The sequence below is a fragment of the Falco biarmicus genome, chromosome Z (genome assembly GCF_023638135.1).
Source record: "Falco biarmicus isolate bFalBia1 chromosome Z, bFalBia1.pri, whole genome shotgun sequence".
Lineage (NCBI taxonomy): Eukaryota > Metazoa > Chordata > Aves > Falconiformes > Falconidae > Falco > Falco biarmicus.
The window spans coordinates 60,690,813-60,716,699 of NC_079311.1; the positions used below are offsets into that span (position 1 = coordinate 60,690,813).

General features: G+C 38.7%; 1 protein-coding gene across 1 annotated transcript in view; it reads right to left on the reverse strand.

Annotated features, from left to right (window-relative positions):
• HOMER1 (homer scaffold protein 1) overlaps positions 1 to 25,887 on the reverse strand; it is a 96,174-nt gene continuing 70,287 nt past the window's right edge. Inside the window, exons 6-9 of the mRNA XM_056325551.1 lie at positions 24,692 to 24,848; positions 10,862 to 10,972; positions 9,120 to 9,200; positions 1 to 3,712 (exon numbers count right to left, since the gene is read on the reverse strand). Coding sequence (XP_056181526.1) covers positions 3,524 to 3,712; positions 9,120 to 9,200; positions 10,862 to 10,972; positions 24,692 to 24,848 — 538 coding nt within the window. The 3' untranslated portion in view covers positions 1 to 3,523. The remainder of the gene's footprint in view (positions 3,713 to 9,119; positions 9,201 to 10,861; positions 10,973 to 24,691; positions 24,849 to 25,887) is intronic.

A 25,887-nucleotide genomic window follows, 5' to 3' on the forward strand; every position in this document is an offset into this window, starting at 1 on the left:
TTTGTGTTACATCTGGTTTAGCCCTTTATTTATTTATATTTTACCTGAAAATGTATTTTTTAGAGACCTTATAACAGCATTTCTGCATTATCAGTTCATTTTCTTCTCCTCTTTCCTGGACATACTAGCCAGGAAAAGCAAATCCCAGTCTGTAACAGACAGATTAATTCACAGGTTTTACTTCGTCCACATAGAAAAATGCAATTTCTGGATCATTGAGGCATATGGATTATGAACAAGACACTCCAAAAACTAACTATCCAGACCGGGATATACTTACAAAAATCATTTATGTCAAAGTCAGGATTTCACAACATAACACACTAATGCAAAATCCAGTAGCACCTGAAAGATTAAGGTAGCTGCTGCTCTCACTTGCACATACTTGAAAACGTTTAAGGAAAGAAAGAAAAAGTACATTCTCCAGAGAACAGCAATTGTATTTCAAAATAAACACCCTGTACTTTTGATTTTCTTTTTTCCTTTTTTTTTCTTTTCTTTTCCTTTTTTTTTTTTTTTTTCTTAATTTTTTGTTTTGTTTTGTTTTCTGTTTTTTGGCAGGGGTTATTTCTGTTATGTTTTTGGTAATTCTTTTTGCCTTTTTTTTACAACACTGTTGTTGCCATATAACAAGTTATACATGATGTGACTGCTTTCCCCTCCAGTGCAAGTTCACTGTCATGTTTTCAGGCTATACTACTCAACACTGTTTTCTCGTATAGATATCCCCATGGTTTCATCAAAGATAGATACAATATATAATATCTGTCTCTGGGAAAGTAATGTCTGAAAACAGCAAACTTTTATCTGAAAACACAAGTGGAGGGGCTACAGTAGGTATAGCCACCGAAGTATGAACTGTAGGTCACAATTTCAAAACACTCATCTACTGTACATAAACAGTAAAAATAGTCTTAGCAATATAATTTTATTTATATGTGCACGTATATCCACCTTATCCCATATTTATGTTTGGCAACTATTTGGGAATTCAAAGGTGCAGCCCTCAGTAATTGTATTTAAAAAAAAAGAAATGAAGCATATCTACTCTATGAGAAAAGAAATTCTCAAATATCAATTTCCAATGTTAAATTTAATTTCAATAGGAAAATATTAAAAATGTGCACATCTAAATTTTTCCATGTTCTGTATATACATATGTGTGTGTACGTATACATAGAAATACTCATGTACCACACATATTCACAAAATTTAAGTGGAAGTATTTCTGTCCACTATTTTCCCACATGTAAATGACATCATATCTTTAAAAATGTCAATAATAATAATATCATTAAAAATAATATTACATTTATTCCATCATCAGTTTTATGTGGTTTTATTCTTTCTTCATCCTTATTATGTCCATTGAGCATTAAGAGGGCAGATTCTCCTTGCACTTCCACAGATGTTATCCTAACTGAATGTCGCTGACATTACATCAAGGACACATCTGGTTTACAGCAGCTCAAGTGACAGGAAAATCAGGCCCAAACATCCCCAGGAAAATTAAAAACAGGTCGTATTTGCTCATCTGGACCTGATGAAGATATACACACCACCATCTAAAATCCACTGAATGGAAAACATGGAGCTCACCACAAAGTTTTCAACCAGTAGCACGCTGAACCAGGCTCCCCCCCCCCCCCCCCCCCCCCGCCCCTTTAATAAATAAATAAAGTGAGAAAATACCTAAAAATATGAGGAAAAACTTAAACATTGTCTACATTATATACTGTATAATACATGATGGTTTAGCATTTGACCTAAACCATTCTCCTGACTAGTCAGGGGAGACCTGATGCATCACTGGTAAAGAAAAAAACCCGGTATTTTAGAAATAAAGCATGTATTTCTAAATAAAGGAGAACCTGTGTGTATTATATGGTATATACACACAGTACACACATGAAAACAAACTTATCTTTTCTAGTTTTGAATAGCAGTCTCTAAGTGGAGAAAATTGTGTTGTACAAATTTAATAAGCAGCTAGATTTCATGTTTAACATTCAAATAAATCTGGGGAGCAAACAAAGGTCCGTGCATCTTTTGACTCTGAAGTCTGACACTCATTCATACATTTTAAAAAAGCCCTCTTCAACATTACAAGCAATTTATGGCAAGAATGTACTTTGATGCAAGACACACGATGCTTGGCTTACCTTTCAAAGAGGTTGTTTTTTTTTTAAATAAATCTATTATATAAAGAAATGTGTGTTTGCCAAAAGTCTGTTAAAATTACATCAAAACAACTTTAAAACCTGCTCACTGAGGATAATTGAATTCAATTTCCTGTTTTAAACATTTAGTTAACAGTTCAGAATATTGCCTGCTGTAGTTTCAATAAAGATGTGATATGAAGACACATAAAAGAGTAAACATGTCTCCATTTCAATTTGCTATGACGACAAAACTTCTAGAAACAGCATTCTTGGCTGGACAAGTTCAGTGTATGAGTAATCCCTTGCAATAGCTCTATGCCCTTAACGCAGTCTGTAATAAAACAGTGCTCCACATAAGCCATTGTTCACAAAACCTGAAATTCATGTGACTATCTGAAAAAGTCTCCTGCAGAACAGGTTAACAGTTAATTGAACATATATATTCTATATATGTGTCAAGGCCAGGAAACAACTGGCTATTCCTTGCTGTCTGTGCATGTCAAATTTTACATTTAAAATTCTCAGGCATTTTTTGCCTTTTTTTTTTCCCTGGGGGACTCACCTTCCATCATTAGTTGGCTTTAAAATATAGTTAAGTGGAAGATAGTATCTCACTGCAATTACATGGAATTCATATGAAAAAGTAAACCTTACATTGGACAATACTGTAGAACACCAGAGTAAGCTCCATAAAGAAATACGGCATCTTCCAGTATATACATATATATAAAAACCCAAAAAACAACCAACCAACCAACCAAAAAAAAAAAAAACAACCCAAACCCAAAAGGAAGAACTTTATACAAGCAGTTATAGTAACTTTGTTTCAATTAAAGATGCAACTCTCTCTCACTCCTGGCAAGAATAAATTGGTAATGGCACTGCTTCTCCACAGTGCAAAGTATCCTGAGAAATTATTAAGAACAACAAAATACAGGGCTGTCATCACTAAGTTCTTGCACAAAACACTGCAATTAAATATCTTAAATAAACAAAACAGCAGATAACCTATGTTGTGTCTATCACAAAAAGGGGATGTGACCTGGGACACTGCTAATTCTTCCATTACTGACAATTAGGACAGGATTGCATTCAATTACTGTTAATATCTTTTAAGTTATATGTGGCCAATAATGTGCAAGGAGGTAATTTGTAATTCAAGTTTTTTTGTTTGTCATTTTTTTCTTCAACTAGCTACAAGCTGAGTTCTAAATTTTACATTGAATATGACTCAAATTTAAAACAAGCCCTCTCAGAGGAGCATTTTCTAATTTTGTGCAACTTTGATGCACAGCCCACCACAGTCCTATGAAGAGAGACAGTGCATCTTTAAGCTGATCGGCACTGAAATCCCATTTTCTTTAGCTGCATTCTATTAGCTTGGCCAAGTTATCTCGCAGCTCTGTTAGTTCAAATATTTTTCCATCAAGAATTTCTAAAAGTGTCTTCAAGTTATTGCGAAAAGCTTCTTGCTCATTCTGACTTTTCTCCAGACGTTGCTCTAGATCAGACAGCTGGCCTTCCAGGTCTTTGTTTCGAATTTCTACTTCCTTCAGAGAAAATACATAACATGTTAATGCGTTGTCTGCAAACACAAAGCAGTCTAACCTCCTGCTGGTAGTCATGTGCTATTTTTGTCTACTGCGTTTTAAAAACAACTTGTTTTCCACAGTTGTTTAAAAACAACTTCACAGATTCCACTAAGGCAAAACCAGAACCCAAATTGTTACTACAACTGAGTATGTACTGGTACTTCTCCATTTTTGCAGTCATTCATCTGAAGGACATAAACTTTTGGAGAGGGATAAAATTCAGTCAGTGAACAACAGATGTGATACACTTGCTCAGGTGAGTTATGGCTTCCATCATTCAGAAATGTGCTACCTACTGAAAACGGCTTCTCAAAGGTTTACTTAAGTTCAAGTACTCCCTGATTTAGACTACATGAGTTGCTCAAGGACACAGTCCCCATTAAATGGTCTTATACAGAAACCCATCCACAATACTGCTTAAAGGATGGAGCAGTACTACCTTACTCCTGTCCCACATTATAGGCCTTTTCACTGTGAAAATTAAGACAGAAGCATGAACTAGCAAGACTGATGTCAAGGTGACATGGGCTGTAACAAATTTAAACCAGCAAGTGAAACTGAATGTCTTGTCTAGTTGCATGGTGCCCTGGAGCACCCACCTGCAAGCCCCATGGTAGTGCAGCTGTGGGGGCAGGGAAAGCATGTGAGCCACCAGTGCCCTATGGACAAGTCATTCCCATACAGTGGGTGGAAAGACAAAGCAGTGGCACATTACACACAGCTGAGGGGGTCTGACCCTGAGCAAGCTCAGCTCTCATGCATGAGGAAGAGAAGCCCCTTGGCACCAGCCCACTGGGACCTCTCACAGCTCTGGCTTGTGCCTGACACAGGACAGAGGTCATGGCTGCTCAGGTCTGTGCAAACCAGGTGCCCTCTCTTCTATCAGATTACTAATGTTGCAGCCACGTGGGTCTGGAACGCCATATTGTTATTTGTCTCATTCATTGCACATCTCATAAATTCGTGCTAAATTTCATCATTTCAGTTACAAAAAACACTTTTGAAGCAGCACAAAGACAGTGTATTTAGTACAGCCACACACCCTGTGCAGCCACTCTCTGGAAAAGTGCATAGTGAATTCATATTTGCATATGTTAACGTTTTTTTAACATCGCTTCCCTTTACAGCAGCTTTGTGTCACAAAGCTTCAGTGGGCCTGCTCTGAGTTTCTATGGCTAGTTTCACAGAGCTTGTAGGGAGGGAGATTTGGCATAAGAAAATCCTCTGCCAGGCTGGATGTGGCTTTGAGCAACCTGTAGTGAAAGGTGTCCCTGCCCATGCAGGAGGGTTGGAACTGACTGATCTTTAAGGTCCATTCCAACCCAAACCATTCTGTGAGTCTATGATTCTGCCCCCGACTCTCCCCCTGTTTTTCTTATGATTCTTCCATCTCCCTCAAAGATAACAAATATATTCATGTTTACATTGGAGAGATCTCAGCTAACCGTAAGAAACAACTTGACCCATACAGAGTATGTATTTGGGCTGTCAAGAGTAACAGGTATAAGACAGCAGCCTTCTGTCAAAGTCTGTGGGTCAAGACACATTTCCCCCCATAAGGGTCCTGATGGCAGCAATGACCGGCCACCACAGCCCTGGCCAGAAGAGGGGTGGGGTGGGGTGGCTGGTGCTCAGTTTGGTTCCCAGTCTCTGCCATGGGGGAGAGCTCTGAGGTGCCCAGCAGTGGTGCAGGTGGGGAAAGCAGAGCCTTGGGAACCTGATCTTGTAACAAGGGTTATGTCCACAGTGAACTGTAATACCTCCCTTCTAGTTTGTAAATGGGCAGGTTAAAAATCACAGTTTTGAGCACTGGCCTTAAACTGCACAGCTGAGAGCAGGAATCTACTCCTTGCTGCCAGGATCAAGAGAAGAATTAATTTAATCTGTTTAACGCTGAACAATACAGTTGCCAAAACACTAAAGGAAGCTAACTGGAAAGAAGATTTGTAGAAACAGTATAAATTAAAATGTATACATGCTTATGTAGAGATTAGCTACCCTACCATGGGTATAAATGAACAAGCTAACTGATGACAACTCAGCCATACCCTCTGAAGGCTCTCTTTCACCGAGCCTACTCCTGCCCCCCAAACCGAGCACTGACAATTACTATTTCCATGTAGTGACTGCATGGGTTCAGGACCCTCCGAGGCCAAGTGACTGCAGTACAGGATAAAAAAGGAAATTCAATGTCCTCTCAGCTCTGCAGAAATGACACACTCTTTTCTTCAGCTCACACTAAACTGATTGCTGTTTTCCCATGTTTGCTCACACATCCTGCTTCTCCTGCCACAGCTCCTCTTCTCACCAAATGTGTGTGTTCTAGAAGTCTCCTTGACACTGCTCTTACCCTAGAGATAATTTCTGTAAGTAGGCAAGCCAGTGATGAAAGAGACCACTTTTGAACAACTTCATGGATACATATATGACTTTACTGCTTGATATCTGGGCCTGAAAAACATCCCACTGGTCTGTATCTAGCACCGAAAATCATCTTTCGGCCCTCCTCAGAGGCTCTTAAACTGCAGAATTGTTCTGCTGTGAGCTGTTGGGGTGGGAGCACCCAGGTAAAACCAAAAGCTTTACTTTAGATGTAGGAACTTCCATCCACATTCAGTAAAAGGCTAACAGTCTGTTGTTAGTCCTTGCCCTGTATCTCTTCAAATCAGAAGAGCTCCCTTCTTTCGTTTAAACTTCCAGATTGCATATTTTTATTCCATTTTTGACGTCTCTTTCCTAACCCATTTACATCTAGTTTCCCAAACGTTTCCTCAGATACACTTTCTCCCATACTTTCTCCTGTTTTGTTTTCCCCAACTTATGCTTAACGTATCTAGTGATGTGTGGGAAGCAGAACTAACTGAAAGATGCCAACTGAAAGAGCTGTTGCTTTTCATTCCCAAATTTTACATTTGATCCTTACACATATTTACCCTAGATTAGTATTACTGATTTTTGCAATAGTATTGCATTACAAGTTCATGTCCAGCTCATGTGCAGTTTCCTATTACAAATCAGTCCCCCTCAAAATTGTTGCTACTTGATTGGAGGCAGTGGAGAGGTATCCATGTAATGAAATCTATTCCCCCAGTTGTGTCATTCCACTTCATTTGCAGTTAATCTCATCTAACAATAAACTGATTCGTCTGATAGATCCAGGCCCTTTGCAAAGTGTATTTTACATAGGTTTTTTTCAAGCTTTTCTTACAGCAGACACAACCATTTGTCATTCATTGTTTTCTTTTAGAAAATAAATTAATTATTAACAAGTTATATTTGTTGTTTGCACTGTAACAATCTTTTGTGGAATTCAGTGCAAGGATCTGAATAAAATATTCAAACCATACACAACATCTATATTTAGGAATCAGCCACAGTAATAAAGACATCCTGACTTACTGTGAGCGTCACACTGATCATGACTCATTGATATGTCTTCTCTACATTGCTAATGAAATTATTAAGTAACATGGGCCCTGATACTTACCCTTCACAGTTATAACATACTGCTTTTCACTGGAATTTGCCAATGCTTTATTTCTAATTCATTCCCTGATATAAATGTGTCAGAAATGCAATACACCTTGAAACAGTAATTTCTTTGTATAGCATTTTTCATACAGTCTATATTCCAAAATATTTTAGAGTTTCATAATCCACTTGCAAGCACAAAAAGGAAAAAATAAAGCAGAAAAAAAAAGAGTGAGACAAACAGATACAGACCCTGGAGACAACCATCCTGAAAACAGGTGATGAGTCAACTAGGTGAACAGATGTGAGATGGTTAGTCTGGAGCTACAGAAGAAAACACTGTTTCACTGACATCACAGGTGTAGGGCGAAGTGGCTCAGAGAAGGCCAGTATAATCAAAGCAGGATGATTACAGCAGACTCAAGATCTTTTAGATGGGTTGCGTAAGGTCAGTAATAAGCTTTAAGCTTAAGAAAGGCAACTTTTAACTCAGATCCTAAGTGAGCTTGAAATTTACTTGAATAGAACCATACAGACCTATTTTCAGAAACTGATCGCCTACAACATGAGGTACTAAAGTTATAGATATACCAAAAGGAAGCTACTGACTTCATCAGGTCAAATTTTAATAAAAACCTAGCATTTTCTAATTTTTCATCTCTTACTAGTCTCTCATAATTCTGCTTGCTAAGGATAGCCAATTCCTGCCTCACTATTACCTTTCATATGATTGTACACTGAAATTACTGCATACGCTACTGCTTGAACAATTTCCAACTTTCATTATAAACTCCCTTTCGAGTCTCTCAGATAAACACCTCTTCAGCTGAACACTCCCATTTTTGCCTAAAGCCAGCAACAATCTTGTAATAGTGGAACAGGCAAGCTGAGGTGTATTCAAAACAATCTTTAAAGACTGTTTAAAGTAATAACATACTTTTTTCCAAATAATTTGACTTAAGAACAGGGAAAGACAAATAAACTAATTTTGTTCTTATGTGGTTTATTCTGTAGGTTAAACTGAGATTCAAGGAAGCTCCAGTTCATGTAATGTGTTTCAAAGAATATTTGCTTAATGATTTTTAAGCTGTGGCTGGTCTGATGGGTCTTGCTTGCACGATTTAGGTTGAGCCACAGAACAGCGAGGATCACCTTTCCAGCCCTTTGGATTTGGAACTACTTAATGCCTGAGCTTCCAGTCCTGTCAAAACTCTGAAGTCTGAATGCAGAGTTTAACCCACCTAAGCTTCGGGTCAGCCTCAATGCAAAGGCAGGTTTCACAAGGGAGGTGCCTGTGTGCTGGATGGTCAGCCCAGCGACAGACAGACAGGAGCTCAGATGTAGTAAGGGAGGATATACTTAAGGGCATACTGATTCTGGTGGGCTGAGGTATCTGGCTTTACACACAGTAAAGAAACAAGCAAGAAAAAACACTAAAAACACAGTGATTCCAAATAATTCCAAGAAAATGTCAAAGTGTGTACTACATAAGAATGCTTTAACCTTTACTTTCTCAGGGCATGTTTAAAAGCTGAATACAAACTCATCCCAACCTGCTGATACACAGCTTGACAGTTTCAGTGGCACACAAGACCTATGGGAAGACACTGCACTGAAATCAAGACCAGAACTTCCCAGGATATGTTTCTGCTAGCCTGAGAGTACTCTGTGGACTTGTAAATGAAGTTTGGGTCTATTCCTTCAGGTAAAACTAGCAACTTAGAGCAGGTGGAAATTTTCATACAAATTCCTAAGGATCATCTCAATCCACCATTTGCAATGCAGTCTAACTTGCATATTTTTTTCAGTAAATATTGCACAAGTTGCTGATGTGAACTGCCCACTTGATCATTTTCCCCTTCTGTCTAAATTAAGATGATGCATTATAGCTCACCTGTAACTTCTGGGTCAGAGAATCCCTCTGTGCCTGGAGCTCTCTGGCATTGTCGATTTCTTGTTTCAATCCTTCTATTTCCTAAGGGAGTAGAACAACTTTACTAGGCAACACATTTATGGGCTTGGCCTCAGTGTAAGTAAGCTGGCTACTTCTTCTCCTGAGCAAGCCACTGGAGTGATACCAAAACTGGCAGTTGACTACTGCCCATCACAGCACATGAAGTTTAAGCCCTGCTCTCAATACTCCTGAATCACAGTCCCAAAACAGCAATTCCATTGTGAATAAACAATAAACAGATAAGCATTTTATTTTATGCAAGTCCAAGTTTTCCTCTCCCACACAATAGATCTGAAACATTTTTTTCCTGGAAAATTAAGGGTCCTTGTAATTACAGAAACAATTTTGTAATTTGAAGTGTATTAGAATCTACCCTTGTCCATTTTTTCAAGGGAAAAATCCAATTTTCATCTGTGAGCTGCTTATTATGTCACTAGCAGCATGGCTGAGCATCAAAAAATTGCCTGCTTTGACCACTGATTTCTGTAAAAAGAGAGTCTAAAAGAAATGGTATCTTTAATTCAGCAAGAAAGTAACAAGGTATAAAATTAACAAATACAGACAATATAATGAACTGAAGAGAACCCTTTTCTTAGCTTACTTTCAGGGAACAAGAATAGAAACAGATAATTAAACTAAAAGGTATCAAACTTAAAATGATTAAGTATTTTTCTCTGGAAGGGCATATTCCCATCCCAGAACTTTTGAAAGATCTCTTTGCAACCAATAGCTAAGCATAATTCAAAGTGAATGGGCACCAAAATGGGAAACATTACCAACCTGAGGCTAATCTCTTAAGTATGACAGAGTTTGGAAAGGCTTTGCTCCATTTTGGGTGGATATTCTGTAATTACTGTGCCTCTCCGGCATCCTTCATGGAAACACTTAACAACTGCCCTGCTGGAGGCAAGGCCCTTCAAGACACATTGCCTCTCTGAACAGGCACACCAGCGCCCACCATGTCTTGTCACAGAGGGTTCAAGAGGTCTTGGTCTCAAATGGGGCAAACAATCCTTCATACGTGGCTCCTTCCACCTCTTTTTCCCCATTCATAAAGAGGCAATTCTTGATCACTCTGTGGCACAAACCTGCTTTCCTCTAGGACCTCTGCTAGTGCAGGTGTTACTCCAATTCCTTTTATTTTCTTGCTGCTGGTTCAGCCCAAGGCAGATGGCACAACAAATATCAAGTTTCAGGCCCAGGGCTTGGCATGCATTTAAGGAAAGGGCTGATCTTAGGGATCATAAAAGTCAGCTATATTTACATAGCCTGAAAAACAGATCGGCCTGAAAAAGGCATTGATCTATTACTTGTTCCAAACCCTGCTCTCCAGAAAAAGGAAAGCATGCTTACAACAGCTTCCCTTCTCAGTGAATTTGGACCGCATCAGTGTGATGACTGCTCTGTGGAAACCACTTATGACTTTACTTTTGCAGAGATGCTTGGTAAAAGCAAACAGGAAAACATGATACTTCTTTTGTGGTTCAGACACCCAGTTCTATATTGGACTGATGTTATTATATACATGGAAAAATATTAATAATTTCAAAGGAGCTGGAAAAAAATTTACTTTGTAACATCTACAGGAAATAATACAGTATTTACCAGCCAGCACAAGCTTAATATTGAAAGCCTTTAGAAATGACATAACAGAAAAGCCAAGAATAAATGTCTGTAAATACCTCTTCTTTTTTCTTCAATGTAGACTCTAACTCCTGTATTGTCTGGTTTAATTCTGTTTTATGTGTGTGGACTGCATTGGCTTGACTGCTCACACACTCTAGCTCAGTCACCTGTTGAAATAAGTATAAGAAACACAGAATTCATTTCAACAAATTCAAGGTACTATTAAGTCTTTGCAACAATAGCTGCATTTAAAATATTCTCTTAGTCCTGGGTGACTTACGTTGATTAAAATGGTGAAGATGTTCTTATGAAGTTAGCATAAAATTCCTTAACAAATTGTTTTAGCATGAAATTGTTGCTATGACTTCTTGGAAACAGACTTAATACACTGCAGGCTGAAAAGAACATTAATTAAAACTTATACTTACTTATTATTGAAAATTTTATGAAAGCAGCCGAATTACCATTTCAGAAACAATAATGGCTAGACAATTAAACACAGATCTGTCTAAATAACATCTCCATCTGACACTTTTTAATGTTGCACCATCTTAATCAACTAAGCCACAATGCCCACCCACTTCCTAGCAAGCCAATTAACATTTCACAGTCTCAATTTCTGACTCAGCATCAACAATGCAATAGACACTCAGCCACCAATGTACAGCTGCCAGCTTCTTACTTCCTCTAGTTTTGGATCTCATCTCTCAGTTACAAAGCCAACAGCTCATGGCACAATTTGGATTTGTACAGTTCCTCTATTAGCAGACAGCAGACACCCTCCATCTGCCCTTGGATAAGTCAAGATACCCGGCAGTTGTATGCCCTTTTAATTTTTTAACCAAAGAGATGTTAATATCCTGCCCTTCACAGACAAACAGTTGTCAAAAAATAGCTTCTGCGCTGAAGAAATAAAATCCATGCAGCAAAAGTCTATGCAGAAAAATCTCTCTTCATGTATCTCTCAAATTACAGATCAAAATATTAGAGAACTCTCACACTGTATGTCTGCATGGATGTGTACACTACAACTTCTTTGTTTAAAAACAAACTGTTAAACTGTTAAAAATACTATTTAAAACCTAATATCTATTTTTTCCAGAAGATATGAGCCTGTCAGTCTTAGAATACAGTGTTCAACAGAGCTGCATCATCTACCTACAGTAACTAACAAGTCTGGCCCATAAACTCCTTTGAACAAAGTGCTACCCAATTCTGCAATGAAAACCTTTAGGTTTCCTTTTAGTTTTCTTGGAGAAGTAGGGCAGGCATTCTATGGGACCATTTTATTTCTTAGATAAAAGAACATCTTGAGGAATCAAGGTTGCTGCCCTCCAGCACCAGTGTAGTCTAGCTAGTGAAGCTACTGTGATGCCAGTAATTTCAGACTCTGAACTACTTGCAGGTTCAAAAGGTTGATTACTGAGTGAAGTCAAAGGAAAGCCAAGAGGAAATACAAGAAAATTAAAACAAAATCCCTATCAACTTCTCCTTTCTCAGTCACAGGGCATGAACTGCCCCTCTGTAACAGCCATGATGAGTCTTGTTTCTTCTACTGGAAAACTGTGATTAGACATTTTTGCACATCAGGTTTACAAATAGAGAGAACTGAGATTACAGCAAATTCCTTGGAGGGGCAAGGGGAATGAGGGATGAGGACACAGCTTGGTAACGTAACACTCCACCCCCCACCCCAAAGAACTAAGTTATTTGCTGGAATTGTCCCAGAAGAAGTGCAAGTGCCAGTGCTCATGGCAAAACGTAATAGCAGTTTGCTCCGTTTTATATGCCACTGAGCATTACAACTGAAGTCTTAGATAATGTTCTCAATTTGCTTCTATTACACAAAAATGCATCTATTTAGATTCTTTATGAATGCTACCAAATGTGGCTGTTACAGTACTCACCACTACAATTACACAAACAAGCACAATTGGAACACATCAACTGGGATAAACCTAGGTCTACACAGTGTCTGAACTAACACTGAAATACAGCAAGAATCACGCAGGCACAGTGTAATTTAGGCTGTAAATTAGGAAGGGGACCCTAGCGGTCATCTGGTTGAGGCCTTCTGCTCAAAATAGGGCCAATTTTGAAGTCATGTTTCATTGCCTTTTGCCCAGTTCAGCACCTTTCATTATGTAGCAGAGCTGCCACAGTTCTACACAGGTTCCTCTATTTCTGACATTGTGGGTTTATGGAGAGCTCCAGCTCATTCCTGAATTTTTCTGGAACTGTCAAACTCACTCACACCGCGACCACCCCCACCCCCCCAGTCTTCACACCTTCTGACGTTTAACTGCTGAAACATTTCCAAGCTTTTCTGCTGAACTGAGTAGAATTGGAGGTGGAAGCCTCTGAACCAGGGCTAGGGTTGTTAGGGGAACCCAGTGTCAGGTCCTCTCCCACCTGTTGTGAAAGACTGCAAGGTTGTATGGTAACCTCCAGGAAGGTCCATCCCTCTTTTAAAGCTGCTGCACTCAGCAATACCCACTGGCTCTTACCAAGCACTGCCACAGTGAATACTCATTTACAGAAAGTTTAAGACCTCAACTGGAGAGACGGAAGAAAACCGTCCCCAAACCACCTCTGTCCTAGCACCTAGTGCTTTGGAACAAGTGTACAGAGGTGTCTCATCCTGTGACTAAGGAAGTGCTTAGACCCACCACTGTTCTCCACATGGTTTCCTCTGGGCTGCTACACACGGAGAGGATGCATGTGTTGGTGCAGGCTGGAATCCAAGAAGGCTGGTGGATCAAACTACAGTAGATGAAATGTTACTGCTCTCAGCCGCATGTATAGCTGAAGGCTGAAAACACCTTCCGCAACAGCCCCACCAGCTGCGTGGCTCACATGAACGCTCCCCAGCATGCTCTGTTCCGTACTAACTCAAGACACCTATTGAAATTGCTTAAGCAAACATAACTAATTTTGCTTGCGCAGAGTAGGGAGTGCTCTCACAACCCTCCTTGCCAACAGAGGCAACTGCTGTCAGAAAGGCAATTAATTACCAACACTAAAAGGGATGTGACGCCTTACTCTGGTCCAGCTTTTCTCTGGGCAAACATCCATCTCTTACCGCTTATGCAAGAAAATAATGCATTGTTCAACTGTTCTGTTTACTGTTCATTGCAAAATCAGTAAGTTGGAAAAAAAGACAAAATCAATTTAAAAATATGGGGTTACATTAATCACTGACTTATTTAAACGCCCATTCCTATGGAGATCTGAAAAGATGTCAAATATCTTCGTGATGTTACCTACTGGAATGTACCCATAAAAAAGAAAATCATACTGTGGCCCTTTCAAAAAAATCTGTAGAGTAAGATAGGCTAGAAAATGATGCAATATAAAGAATATGCAATTGAACACAGAAGTAACAAAAGATAAAGCTCTAGGCAAAAATCTGGATAGCATTTACTTGCTCTATTTCCTTGTTTCAAGTTGAATTTATTTTTCTCATGACCAATGGTCCAAAAATCATTAAAAATAACTGTTTATGCATTATGCACAGAAGAGGACATAAAAGGAAGCTAAAATGCTTTAGTCTGACCCTCCCACATGCTATTTTCAGGGACATCTCATTCAGTGTTTTGTGTTTAAAAGCAAGGCTCAATCAATCATTCAAGCCTTTGAACAACAACGTTGAGCAATGTACCTGTGATTAAGCCTTGTTTCCAGGATAGAATTGAGACTGAAAGAACAGTCTTGGAACAATAACTGATTAAACAAGGTTCTATTGTACTATCATAAGACTGCACTGACTTGCATATCTGAAAAAAAGTTAATACTATGGCTTCATATTTGAGACTAAAAAATAAATAAAAAAAAATTGTTCTTAGTTTCTGCTTCTTTATTTTGCAATTATCATCCACGTAAGGATTGTATGTAGAGAAAAGAAATCTGAAAGGGCTTTTTAGTGACTACTTAATGAGCTAACTCTTTGAGTATATGGCTGGTGTAATACCTAACTGCATACTTCATTAGAAATACATCGGCTGAAATAAGACAGCAAAGCAACTTGTTCTGGCAGAGCCCAGACCTTCTCAGCAGAGGCCATTCTGGAGTTTTATGCAAATTTTAATCTAGGGTCAACAGCATATTAATAGAGGAGGATGCTAGGCAGAAGTTTCCATTGCAGCAGACAGCCAGTGTACACTGGGCTGCTGGGAAAACCAGAGGAGTGAGGCTTTGGGCCACATAACATAACAAGGAGTAACACCCTTGGTGTGAGCTTAAGACAGTAACTGCCCAAAGCTTCAGAAGACTGAAGAATCTCTCAAAGAAAACACATCAGATCACAAAGAAACCAAGAGACGAGATTGCATTGAACCCCAACACAGACAACTACTTCGCAAGCAAAAACTTCAGTTAGACAGAAGCAATGAAGTGGGAATGACAGAAATATTTCGAGTGGTCACCTTCCTCAAGCAATTATTGACTGAATGAATCTGCACTATATTTGCTGCAGGTTGATTCATTTTTTCAAAGCATTTCCCTGAGATAACTGTATATTTCTGATCTCAAAGAAGAATAGTTTTTTATTCAGCATATTAAATTCAGTACCAACAAATCATTAAATTCCTTCTAAACTTCATACAAAAATTACTTCCACTGCTGAAGAAATGCGACGAAAGGCAGCTCAGAATACAGAAAGGTAGAATCATTTAGGTTGAAAAGACCTTAAAGATCATCCAGTCCAACTGTTAACCTAACACTGCCAAGTCCACCACTAAACCATGCCCTGAAGCGCCACACCTACATATCTTTAAAATGCCTCCAGGGACTCAACCACTTCCCAGGGCAGCCTGTTCCAATGCTTCAATATCCTTTCAGTGAATATTTTTTTCCTAATACCCAATCTAAACCTCCTCTGGCACAACTTGAGGCTGTTTCCTCTCATCCTGTCACTCGTCATCTGGGAGAAGAGACCCACCCCCAGCTGCCTCCATCCTCCTCTCAGGCAGCTGCAGAGAGCAATAAGGTCCCCCCTGAGCCTCCTCCAGGCTGAACAGCCCCAGTTCCCTCAGCTGCTCCTCACAAGCCTTGTGCTCCAGACCCTTCCCCAGCCCCGCTGCCCTTCCCTGGACACGCTGCAGCCCCTCTACGTCCCTCCTGCAGTGAGGGGCCCAAACCTGAACACAGGGTTCGAGGTGCAGCCTCACCAGTGCCCAGTGCAGGGGGACAGTCCCTTCCCTTGCCCTGCTGGCCACACTGCTCCTGACACAAGCCAGGGTGCTGCTGGCCTCCTTGGCCACCTGGGCACACTGCTGGCTCCTGCCCAGCCGGCTGCCGACCAGCACCCCCAGGCCCTTTCCCACCAGGCCCTTTCCAGCCGCTCTGCCCCAGCCTGTAGCGCTGTGTGGGGCTGGTGTGACCCAGGTGCAGGACCCGGCATGGAGCCTTCTTGAACCTCATCCAGCTGCCCTCGGCCCATCGGTCCGGCATGTCCAGACCCCTCTGCAGAGCCTCCTGCCCTCCCGCAGATCAGCGCTGCTGCCCAGCTTGGTGTCATCTGCAAACTTACTGAGGGTGCACTCGATCCCCTCGTCCAGAGCGCCGATAAAGATACTGAACAGAGCTGGCCCCAGTAGTGAGCCCTGGGGAACACCACTGGTGACCGGCCGCCAGCTGGATGTAACTGCATTCCCCACCAATCTTTAAACCTGGCCATCCATTTTTTTACCTATATTGCCAACATATTTTCAGTGTAGGTTTAGCCTGGTTTCTAAGCCTGACAAAATTAATCTGTTGTTTCCTAAAGGTATTTTTATCTCTTCTATTTACTGTGGAATGCAACATCCAAGGTCTACTAGCCTAGGCTACAGGGATGAACAGGCAGAGTGCTCACATAAAAGACAGAATTTAGGTATTAATTATGTATTTTTAGCTGACTGAGTTACATCCCTAAATGGATCATAACTGTGACTGGGACAACATTATTCCATCAATAATTCAAGATGAACATCCTACGAAGAAAAAAGAGCTCTTTGCTTTCCACAAGGAGAAAAGAAATGATGTTGCATGGCTCAGCAAAGCCAGGAATAACTGCATAATGTTGCACATAATTTATGTAGAAGAAGCTTCTCAGTTCTTCATGATGGGCAGTACGATGCAAGACAGCACACAACAAGCCAGTCATAAAAATAATTCCAGTATAGCTTTCAAAAATAAAAAAAAACTTTGGAAAGGTTTTTGGTGCTAAGAAATGTGAAAATGCAGAAAACAAGGAGAATTGCTTTTCAAGGTTGCTGCTGAAATAACAAAAAGCACAGCATAGTATTATTCATATACATCACTTCTGACAGCAAATTAATTATTGTCGTTTTCCATGATTTACCCATAGATAAAATGGTAACCTGGGGGCAGGAAGGAGTTTTGTGAATTACCAACAACATATTACATTTTTCAACAGAGAAAACAATTGAAGATTTTGCTGCAAAGGACACATTTTTCTCTGTGGACACAGATGCCTCAAGCCATGGAAATATCAAAATGTTTTCCACAGTTAGTCATGTCTACAGAGATGAAAAAGGAATAATTCATCATCTGCTTGATTTTTGTGAAGAAAGTGATGAAACTGCAGTAGGAATATTTGAAAATACAAGGTTTACTAAAATCAATGCTTTAAGCTTCAGCCATGCATTATTATTTGCAACTGATAAAGCTAATACTAACTTCAGGGAACATCTCTTTCACTGCAACATAATTAGCAAATACTTCTTCCTGCTACCTGGCCAGCTGATTAAATACATGCAATAGCAAACACAGTACAGGTATGTTATCCTTTAATCCTGAGGATTTAAATCCATTAACTTCCTCATTCTCCAGCAGTTTTGGAATTACAGGATATATTTCATTCTATAGAGCTTTGATTACAGCAGACTTTTGTGGCATGCCTGCACAAAGTATTCTTTTTATAACTTGCAGATAAATGGATCTTAACACTGTTCTTAGGTTTTGTAGAAAAATGAAATGAGGAGGAGAAACCCTTCCCTGAATTTTTAATTTTTGCCCCTTTCTCAGAGTACTCTGACAGTAGTTTGGTTGGTGGCTTGGGGTTTTTTGCAAATTATAATCTTGTATATGACACATTCCATGAAAGTGTATTCCCAGGAAAAAAAAAAAACCCTAATGAAATAATCTTGGTCCTAAATGCAAATCTGCTGTAAAAACAAATCAAGACAAATGGAAGAAGACAGAAAAGACTTTGCCTTCAGTTCACCATATATTCATCATACATAAATCCTGTCCTAGGAAATCCTGTGATAGTCTAACATCAAGACTGACAACATTTACCATTCCAAAAAAAATACGGCACTTATCATAGCTGAAATGGATATTGGAGGAGCAAAAATGTACATGTGAAAAAAACATACATATTCCCTAAAATAAAATGCTTGTATTTTCCTTTGACCTCCCCTAATGCCATGCAAAGAAGGTTTCTGCATGGAACCATCTGTAGCAGTTTCTCAAGGATTTTTAAAATATTACCCTGGATTTCTTTTTATTAGAAACTAGTTCCACTGCAAGAAGGATAACCAACCTTATGCAGATAATTCCAGCCTGCTCTGAAACATAAACTCTTTTTTAAGGCAGGATTGCAATTTCAAAAATAAAAAAGTCACTATATTCCCATACGTCTTCTAAAAACTCGATTATCACAGTTAGAATAATTAGTCTTTCCAGATCCTACTATGTCATAGAAAACCCTAATACTCTGCAGAATGTCTCTTGAAAACTTGGTCGATATTTAACATTATGACCTCACTTGGGCAAGAGCTGCCCTTTTTTTTGCCTTTTCAGGAGTTTCTAGTGCAGCAAGAGTTTGCTTGCAATTCCAGATGAAAGGACTGCATATGTAAATATATGGACTTCATTGACCATTTTTTGTGCACTCAGAATTTGTCCATCTGCACACACATTTCTTTTAAATAAATGCATAGACAGGTACTAACGAAATTATAATCCCACTGTTTTGATTAAATTTCCAAGCTACCCATACCTACCCTGCAAAATACTTTTTCATTATAAACAATCTATTTTCATTATAAACAAATGGTAGCAAGCTGCTATCTAGCCACATGCTATTTAAAGTACCTTTTGAAGGAAGTTAATTCTTGGATAACTTTTTTCTTTAATCAATTAAACTGAATTTAAATATAACATAAATTTGTGTTGTTCAGCGGGGTAGGAGGGATGCAGTCTTAAAGGGAGGATGACAAGAGATAGGCATCACATAAAAAAGGTACATTGCCAATAAATTTTTAATCCAAACTCCATTCATAAATTTTTTGTTACTACACTTTCTGTCACCATCTCTCATATTTCCACTTTTAGATAATGTGCCTCCCTAGCCTCATAAAACCAGTTACTCATGATAGTCCCACACTGGTGCTAGTAAGACTTCTAGCAAGTATGAAGCCCACAGTATGGGCTCTGATTCAACAAGCATCTTCATCACACCTGCATGTTCAAAATTTAGTTTTAGTTACTGTTATTAATGCAGCTGGTGGAAATGTGCAGGTGACCGCTAAAGGGTCTGCAAAGGTTTTCTATAGGTAATCTGAGCAGATGGCCTATATAGCATTCCATACTTCTTGTGGACTTTAGTAACTGCTTTACAGATTGTGTTTTCTTTAAGAAGCACAGAAATAACTCAATAAAATTACCATGGCCTTATTCCTATATTCTCATGCATTTTAATATCCACTTTAAAATTTCTTTTAACAAGTAGTGAAATCTGGGCTCATTATTTGTCACGTTGTTTTGATGACTTCATACTTATTCCATTCATTGAATAAAAGAACCAGAACATAACAGGCTAATTTTACCTTAATTCCTAGGAAATCCTAGTAAAATAGTAAGCTAGATTCAAGAGTTTACCTCTGGGTTCTTTCAGGAATACCCAAGAGCTTGATCATTTCCCTTCATCCCTTTTTATCTTAGATGTCTTTTCCTGCAGATGAATGGTCTTCAAGGACTGCAGCTCTTACCATTATGCACTGGTGTTATTACTCTGTGCTATTGCCCAGTGTCATAGAATGATTTACTTTAGCAGTTAGCATGCAAGAAAAAAGAATCCATCATTTTCATTTTTAACGTGACAAAGGCAGAACTTTGTGTTACTTCCCATAATTCATACCATTCAATCCCTTCCTTTTTGTGGTATCAGGATTAATGTTAGTATCAATGCTATTCTAAAGTAGCTCACGTCAGGGTTTTTCTTTCTGCTACTGGGCTGTTCTAAATTTGTGAATGCCTCCTGACTTCAAAAAGTGATGCAAGGTGTGCAGGAGTGCTCCCCAACCCCATTTAGGGGAAATCCTTGTTGCTAAGTAGCTTCTGAACAGATTAGAGGAGAAAAGGCTGTGAGTTCCCAGTTAGGCTCTTGACTTGGCATCACATCTTTCCAGAACTATTATCTCTGTATTTTAGAAGAAGTCCATACAGTCATTTAGCACACTTGTAAAAAATATGTCTGACAAAATACCAAAGTACAGTATTTCTGATTTAAGCTCACAATATATCAGAACAGAGCATAACACTTTAATTTATTGAGAACTTTGCACTCAGCCACACTGAATCTGTATTCCCTTTCACCTCAGCTTTAGGCATTATTAATGCAGAGAACAACTGGAAAAAGGAACATAAAGTCCTCAGAGAAAGCAAACAGATGTAGGTTAATACGAAAAACCAAACTATAGATGAGTAAATCTTACGCTTTATCAGAAATGGTAAATAATAAATTAAATTATTTTTAAAAAATGCAGTCAAAGAAAGGGGCATTTCAGCTTTGTTTCTGTATTTTTAGAAGCTAACAATGTGAAACAATCTATTTCAGTCAAATTTGAAAACAATTATAAAATAAAAAAAGTTGGGCTTAAAATAATATAAAACAACTTAAAAAGCAAAGTTTACAGCAAATGCTGCACGAGACTGCACTGTTTAACACAGTGAATGAAAAGAATAGAAGATAAAAGAATAAGATACAATATAAAATCAAAGGATTTTTGTAAATAAAACATGACAAATTTCAAACTGTGGAAAAACATCATAAGAGGTCAACTACTAAAAGTATTAGCAATAGTCTTTTTTTTAATATAAAGAGGACACTTCATTTAAGTGTCTATTTATTACAAATAAGGCTATTTATATAAAGAAGAAACTAAAGATGGAAATAACAATGCCAAGTTTACTAATCAATACGCATTACTTCCCCTCACACCCCACACCTGACAGAGGATACGAGTCTACTGTAGTTTGCGGACAGATGACTCAGGCACCAAAACTTTTATATAAACCTAAAGCACCTAAGGATTGAATACCACAATTACATTATATATAAACCACATAATGTATTATTAAATTGAAATAAATATAGCAGCTGATGTCAGCAGTACCATTCTTCATTTTGAAGACTGATCTATTTTATAGACGGCTATGATCTTGTAAGTGAGCGTATCCCTCCAATGCATACATATCCACACACATTCTTCTCCAATGGGCAAGATGCTGTGACAGACAACTTTTCCATATAAAACAACTACTACATTACAATTGAACATGCAAACTAATTTCCAAATTTTTCTTTCTCCTTGAAATCATTTTTCCTATGAGTATTTCTAAAAATCCAGTCTATTTAATTTTTCTCAACAAAGTTTCTTTTGGATCAACCCCCATTTTTCTTCTGAACTAGCAACAGATGCAAGTTGCAGCGTGGCAAATTTCAATTAGATAAGAAATCAGGAAAAATAATTTGACAAGGGTGGTCAAACATTAGAACAGGCTGCCCAGAGAGGCTGTGAGAACTCATTTTTTTGAGATTTCATTCACAGCCCTGAGCAACCTGAACCAGCCCTCAAGCTGGAACGAACTTCAAAGCTGGCCCTGCTTTCAGTGGAAAATTAGACCAGATAACCTCCAAAGTTCCCCTCCATGCTAAATTATTCTGTGATTCTATGAACTAAGGATGAAGTCCATTTCATCTGACTAACAGTATATCTACAGGAATATCTAGATGATTATCCTGTGAAGACAGACAAGCACTTACAGAAGCAAAATCAGCTCAACACCTTCATTTTCTTAAGACTGGGACACTCACTCCATGCTTTTGCCCCTCTGAGAATTACAAGAAAAAAAGATGACCATCTTTGACTTGATATATAACTTCTACATAATCTCGGGTGAGAATGATTCTAGTTTGAGGAACATCTTTTGGATCAACTGCAGCTACACGTTTATGCTGAGCTTCGTAACAGATGAACTGAACAGGAAGGTAACACAACACAGTTACTTAACACTGCTTGCTACCACTTGTACCATCACCAACAGTCTCTGGATTGGCCATTTCAACAGCACATTTTCGATCCATGTAAGACAGAAGCTTGCAGTTTCTTTTTTAAATGGGGCACTATTTCAGTGTGGAAGGTCAGCCTCAAGCATGCATGTTAGAAGAGCTCTTGTATTGCATCGTATGGATAACAGATTGAGATTGATTATTTTTTTTTACACAGTCTGCATACGTTTGCCTACAGAATTCGATTTATTGGGTTGACCAAGTCTGGATTTTTCTACAAGCAATTCCAACAGAGGGCAGTACTCCTGACGAACGAGCCCCTAGTAATTGACAGGCATGCCCAGGGAGACATAGGGACAGAGTGTTCCTTCATTCCGTGTGAGGTATCAACAAGCCCCGAGGTCACAGATTACAGAAACGTTTAATAAAGGCATGTAAATAGTGATCATGATCCCATCCTGACAGTGCAGACAATCCTATGGTATCAGATTTTGCATTCCATCAGGAAAACAAAAGAATTTCAGGAAATTCACTGGGCAAAGATCATAAAAAAATCATCAGCTGTTAATGAATGTAGCGACCAAGAACTTATTACTACTTCTATTAACTGTAGTATCATACAAAAGCAAAATGACATGCTAAAAATTCCTATATACATTAATTCTGTTTTCCAGTAACAGATTTTGTAAGATTTGACTGAGAGTGACAGTCAAGAAAAGGGGACCTTTGCCCATCTTGTCTGGTTGAGTCTCCTCACAGCAAATGAACCTGCTGTTGTTATGTTATTACTTTGTTTTTCCTTCTTAGGCAAGGACTGTATTGGCTCAGCTTTGCAACAAAAGCTGTTAATATCTTTTATTAGGAAGAATGCTACCTCATTATGTCCACATTTCAGTGATGAGTTCTTCACTATAAAGTCTATCTGGTGGTCAAATCCACCTGAACGTCTGCACTATAGTAATTTTAATATAAGGTTTTAATTTAAATAGTTTTATCTCAATGACTAATCATCTATTCATAAACCTGGAGCACAGGTTACAACTCCCACCCTTCCAAAGGAGAAGCTTAAATGAGATGACAGACAAAGCCAAAGTCTCCCTCTGTTAAAACACACGTGACAAGCTGTGCCTAACTAGAAAGTTTCTGAGGCAAAGCAGTTCTGTCAGAAACTGCTGGTTTCTTCAACTGAAAGCACTTTGCAAAAAGCACGAGTTTTAATTACACTCCATGCATTTCATCCAGCCACCTATAGCACACACAGTTACAGTCCATCAGAAATTGTCATTCTTCCCTAGCAAATCATTTGGCTGGGAATTCAGGATCCTTATCTGCAAGTCAGTCTAGGTACAGGACAGCCCCAACAACCTGCCATTTCCCCCAGTTTCTCAAGCTCAGGAGAACTCTTGCTACTCTTCCACATCCCCAGGTTAGATGTAGCCTGCTGAATTTCTCCCCTCTCAGGCACATATAAGGCTTGTTCTTGGGACTACTAACAGCCTCGAGTACAGTCTGTACAGTCCAGTCCAGCACAGGTCTGAAAGAACACTTTGCAGTGTGCAGGATCTGGCTAACTGTAATTGCCATACCTTATTTCATATACATAAGTACAGCATACAAAACCAAATTAAAAGGTCCACAATGTTTGCTACTTGACCTTTCCCTTTCTGTCAGCATACTCATGAAACCTGTTGTCATGCAAAAAAGCAATGCTTTTGTTTGTTTGTATTTTTTTAACTAAGTACATCCTCCTGATACTTAGATTCTAAGTCAACTGATACTAACAAAATACAGCTTCATCAGACATCCTCCCTCCATACATGTGCTAGCCTTGCCTTCACTTTGCACAAAAATGTGTTATAAGATACAATGACAAAGTTATATGGATGAAGGTCAACAGACTATACAACATATAAAGAGTTACATGTGAAAAGAGAAGAGAAATGAGTATACCTGTTTTCATAATGCAGCCTTCAACTCTGCATGCTTTATTCCTCCTTCAAACACTGCCATTCCTTCCCCCACTGAGCACTAATTTCTGGTTTGCCAAATGACCTCTGCAAAATTTACAGTGAAAAGAACAGGACCCACCTCCTCCTGTATGAAAGGAAAGCTGGAGCAGATCTCCAATTGCATATAATGACTTTGAGTCTACTTTCAGTTTTCTTCAGGTGCAAGGATGAGAGGAAGCTGTTTGTTATATGTGCAAACTACAACAGGGTTTCTTTAACTTACAGATTTTGTGTCGGGTTTCTGTGGGCTTAAATGCAAGAGGGACTTAAGTGTAATGCTACAAAGAAGGTCCTGAAACAGATGTGATGGCATCAAGTGAAGAGTGAAAGCCGGCAAGCATGTCATAAGGTTAGATAACTCTTCCTGCAACAATACCCTTTGCAGAAAAAGAACTGTTACAAAGAAAAGAATTTCCCAGAGGAAGAACCCTGTGTGCTTTAAAATAATCATTAATTTCTGTCTCAAAGACTAACCTAAAGCCCCCAAAATAAACTTACTTGTTTTACCTGAAAGTGAGTGAATACAGTCACCAGTACTTCCACCTCAAGGATCCTGGCTGTTTGCCTAGACTTACCCGCTTATGAAGACGTTCTGCTTCCTCCTGATATGCAGCAAGCTGTTGTTTCCATTGTTTTACATTGGCAGTGGACTCCAGCAGGGCTGCTGTGAGCTTAGCATTATTACCCTTGAGTGTGGCCAGTTCTGCCTCCCAATGCTTGCTGATTGTCGAACTGCACAGACAGAATGAGAATGGTCAGAGCCCCCAAATCTCTTCTTTTTTTTTTATTTATTTAAAAGGTCTTATAATTATTTTTTTCCCAAAATATCCAGCAAAAACAGAACTATGCAAAAATCCCAAGACTGAATGTCCAAATGAGAATCCAAATGCTCAAATCATCAAAAAAATACATTCAGAAAATACATGTATATAATTATTGGGAAAGAACCCCTACCCTCCCAGCTGAACAGCATTTTTGTTTGGTTTTTTTTTTTTATAAAACATTAAGGATGATGAAATCCACATCAGCTTCCCAAAAGCAACAGTGTGTAATTCCAGAATATATATATGATTAATCACTATTTTAATATATACATATTGAGTTAAAGTGCTTTTTAAATCTATTACTTCATGAAAAATACAGTAGAAAAAGATTTGTCACCAACTGGACTAAAGAGAGCTAATACAGTGCTTTGGAACTACAGCTTAGTGTCTTAACGCAAGCCTGCTATCCCTGAAATATGCTTTATCAAATACCATATTTAATTTGTACTTGCAAACTCAAAGATCTCAAATTTCAACCCCATAATTCCATTAATATGCCCTTCCTCAGTAATATCAGCAAAGAGACTAAAGATCAAGGAGCATGAGCACAGAGATACTACTGCTTTTTTGCAAAGAGGAAGCTGATGTTGGGGTTTACTGAAGCAGCCTATAGAGGAAGTATCTGCCTATAAATTCATTATTCTCTGAGCAAACACAGGTCTTTGATTTTCACAGGTAATTAGTTTGCCACCATCCACAGACCCTATCTTTGCACTCAGTATGCAAGGGAAAAATATTCCAAACACATCAGGTGGATATATTAGTATGCAAATAGATTGTTAATGCTTACTTGTACAATGCTAACAGCATGTGAGGTGCACACCTACACTTACATACAGAAAATAACTCATTTTACCTAATTACCTTACTATTACAGGCATCATTGAAAACCAAAGACCTGTAACTCTGGCCAATGTCATTTTATATATAGGTTTGTGATGAATTAT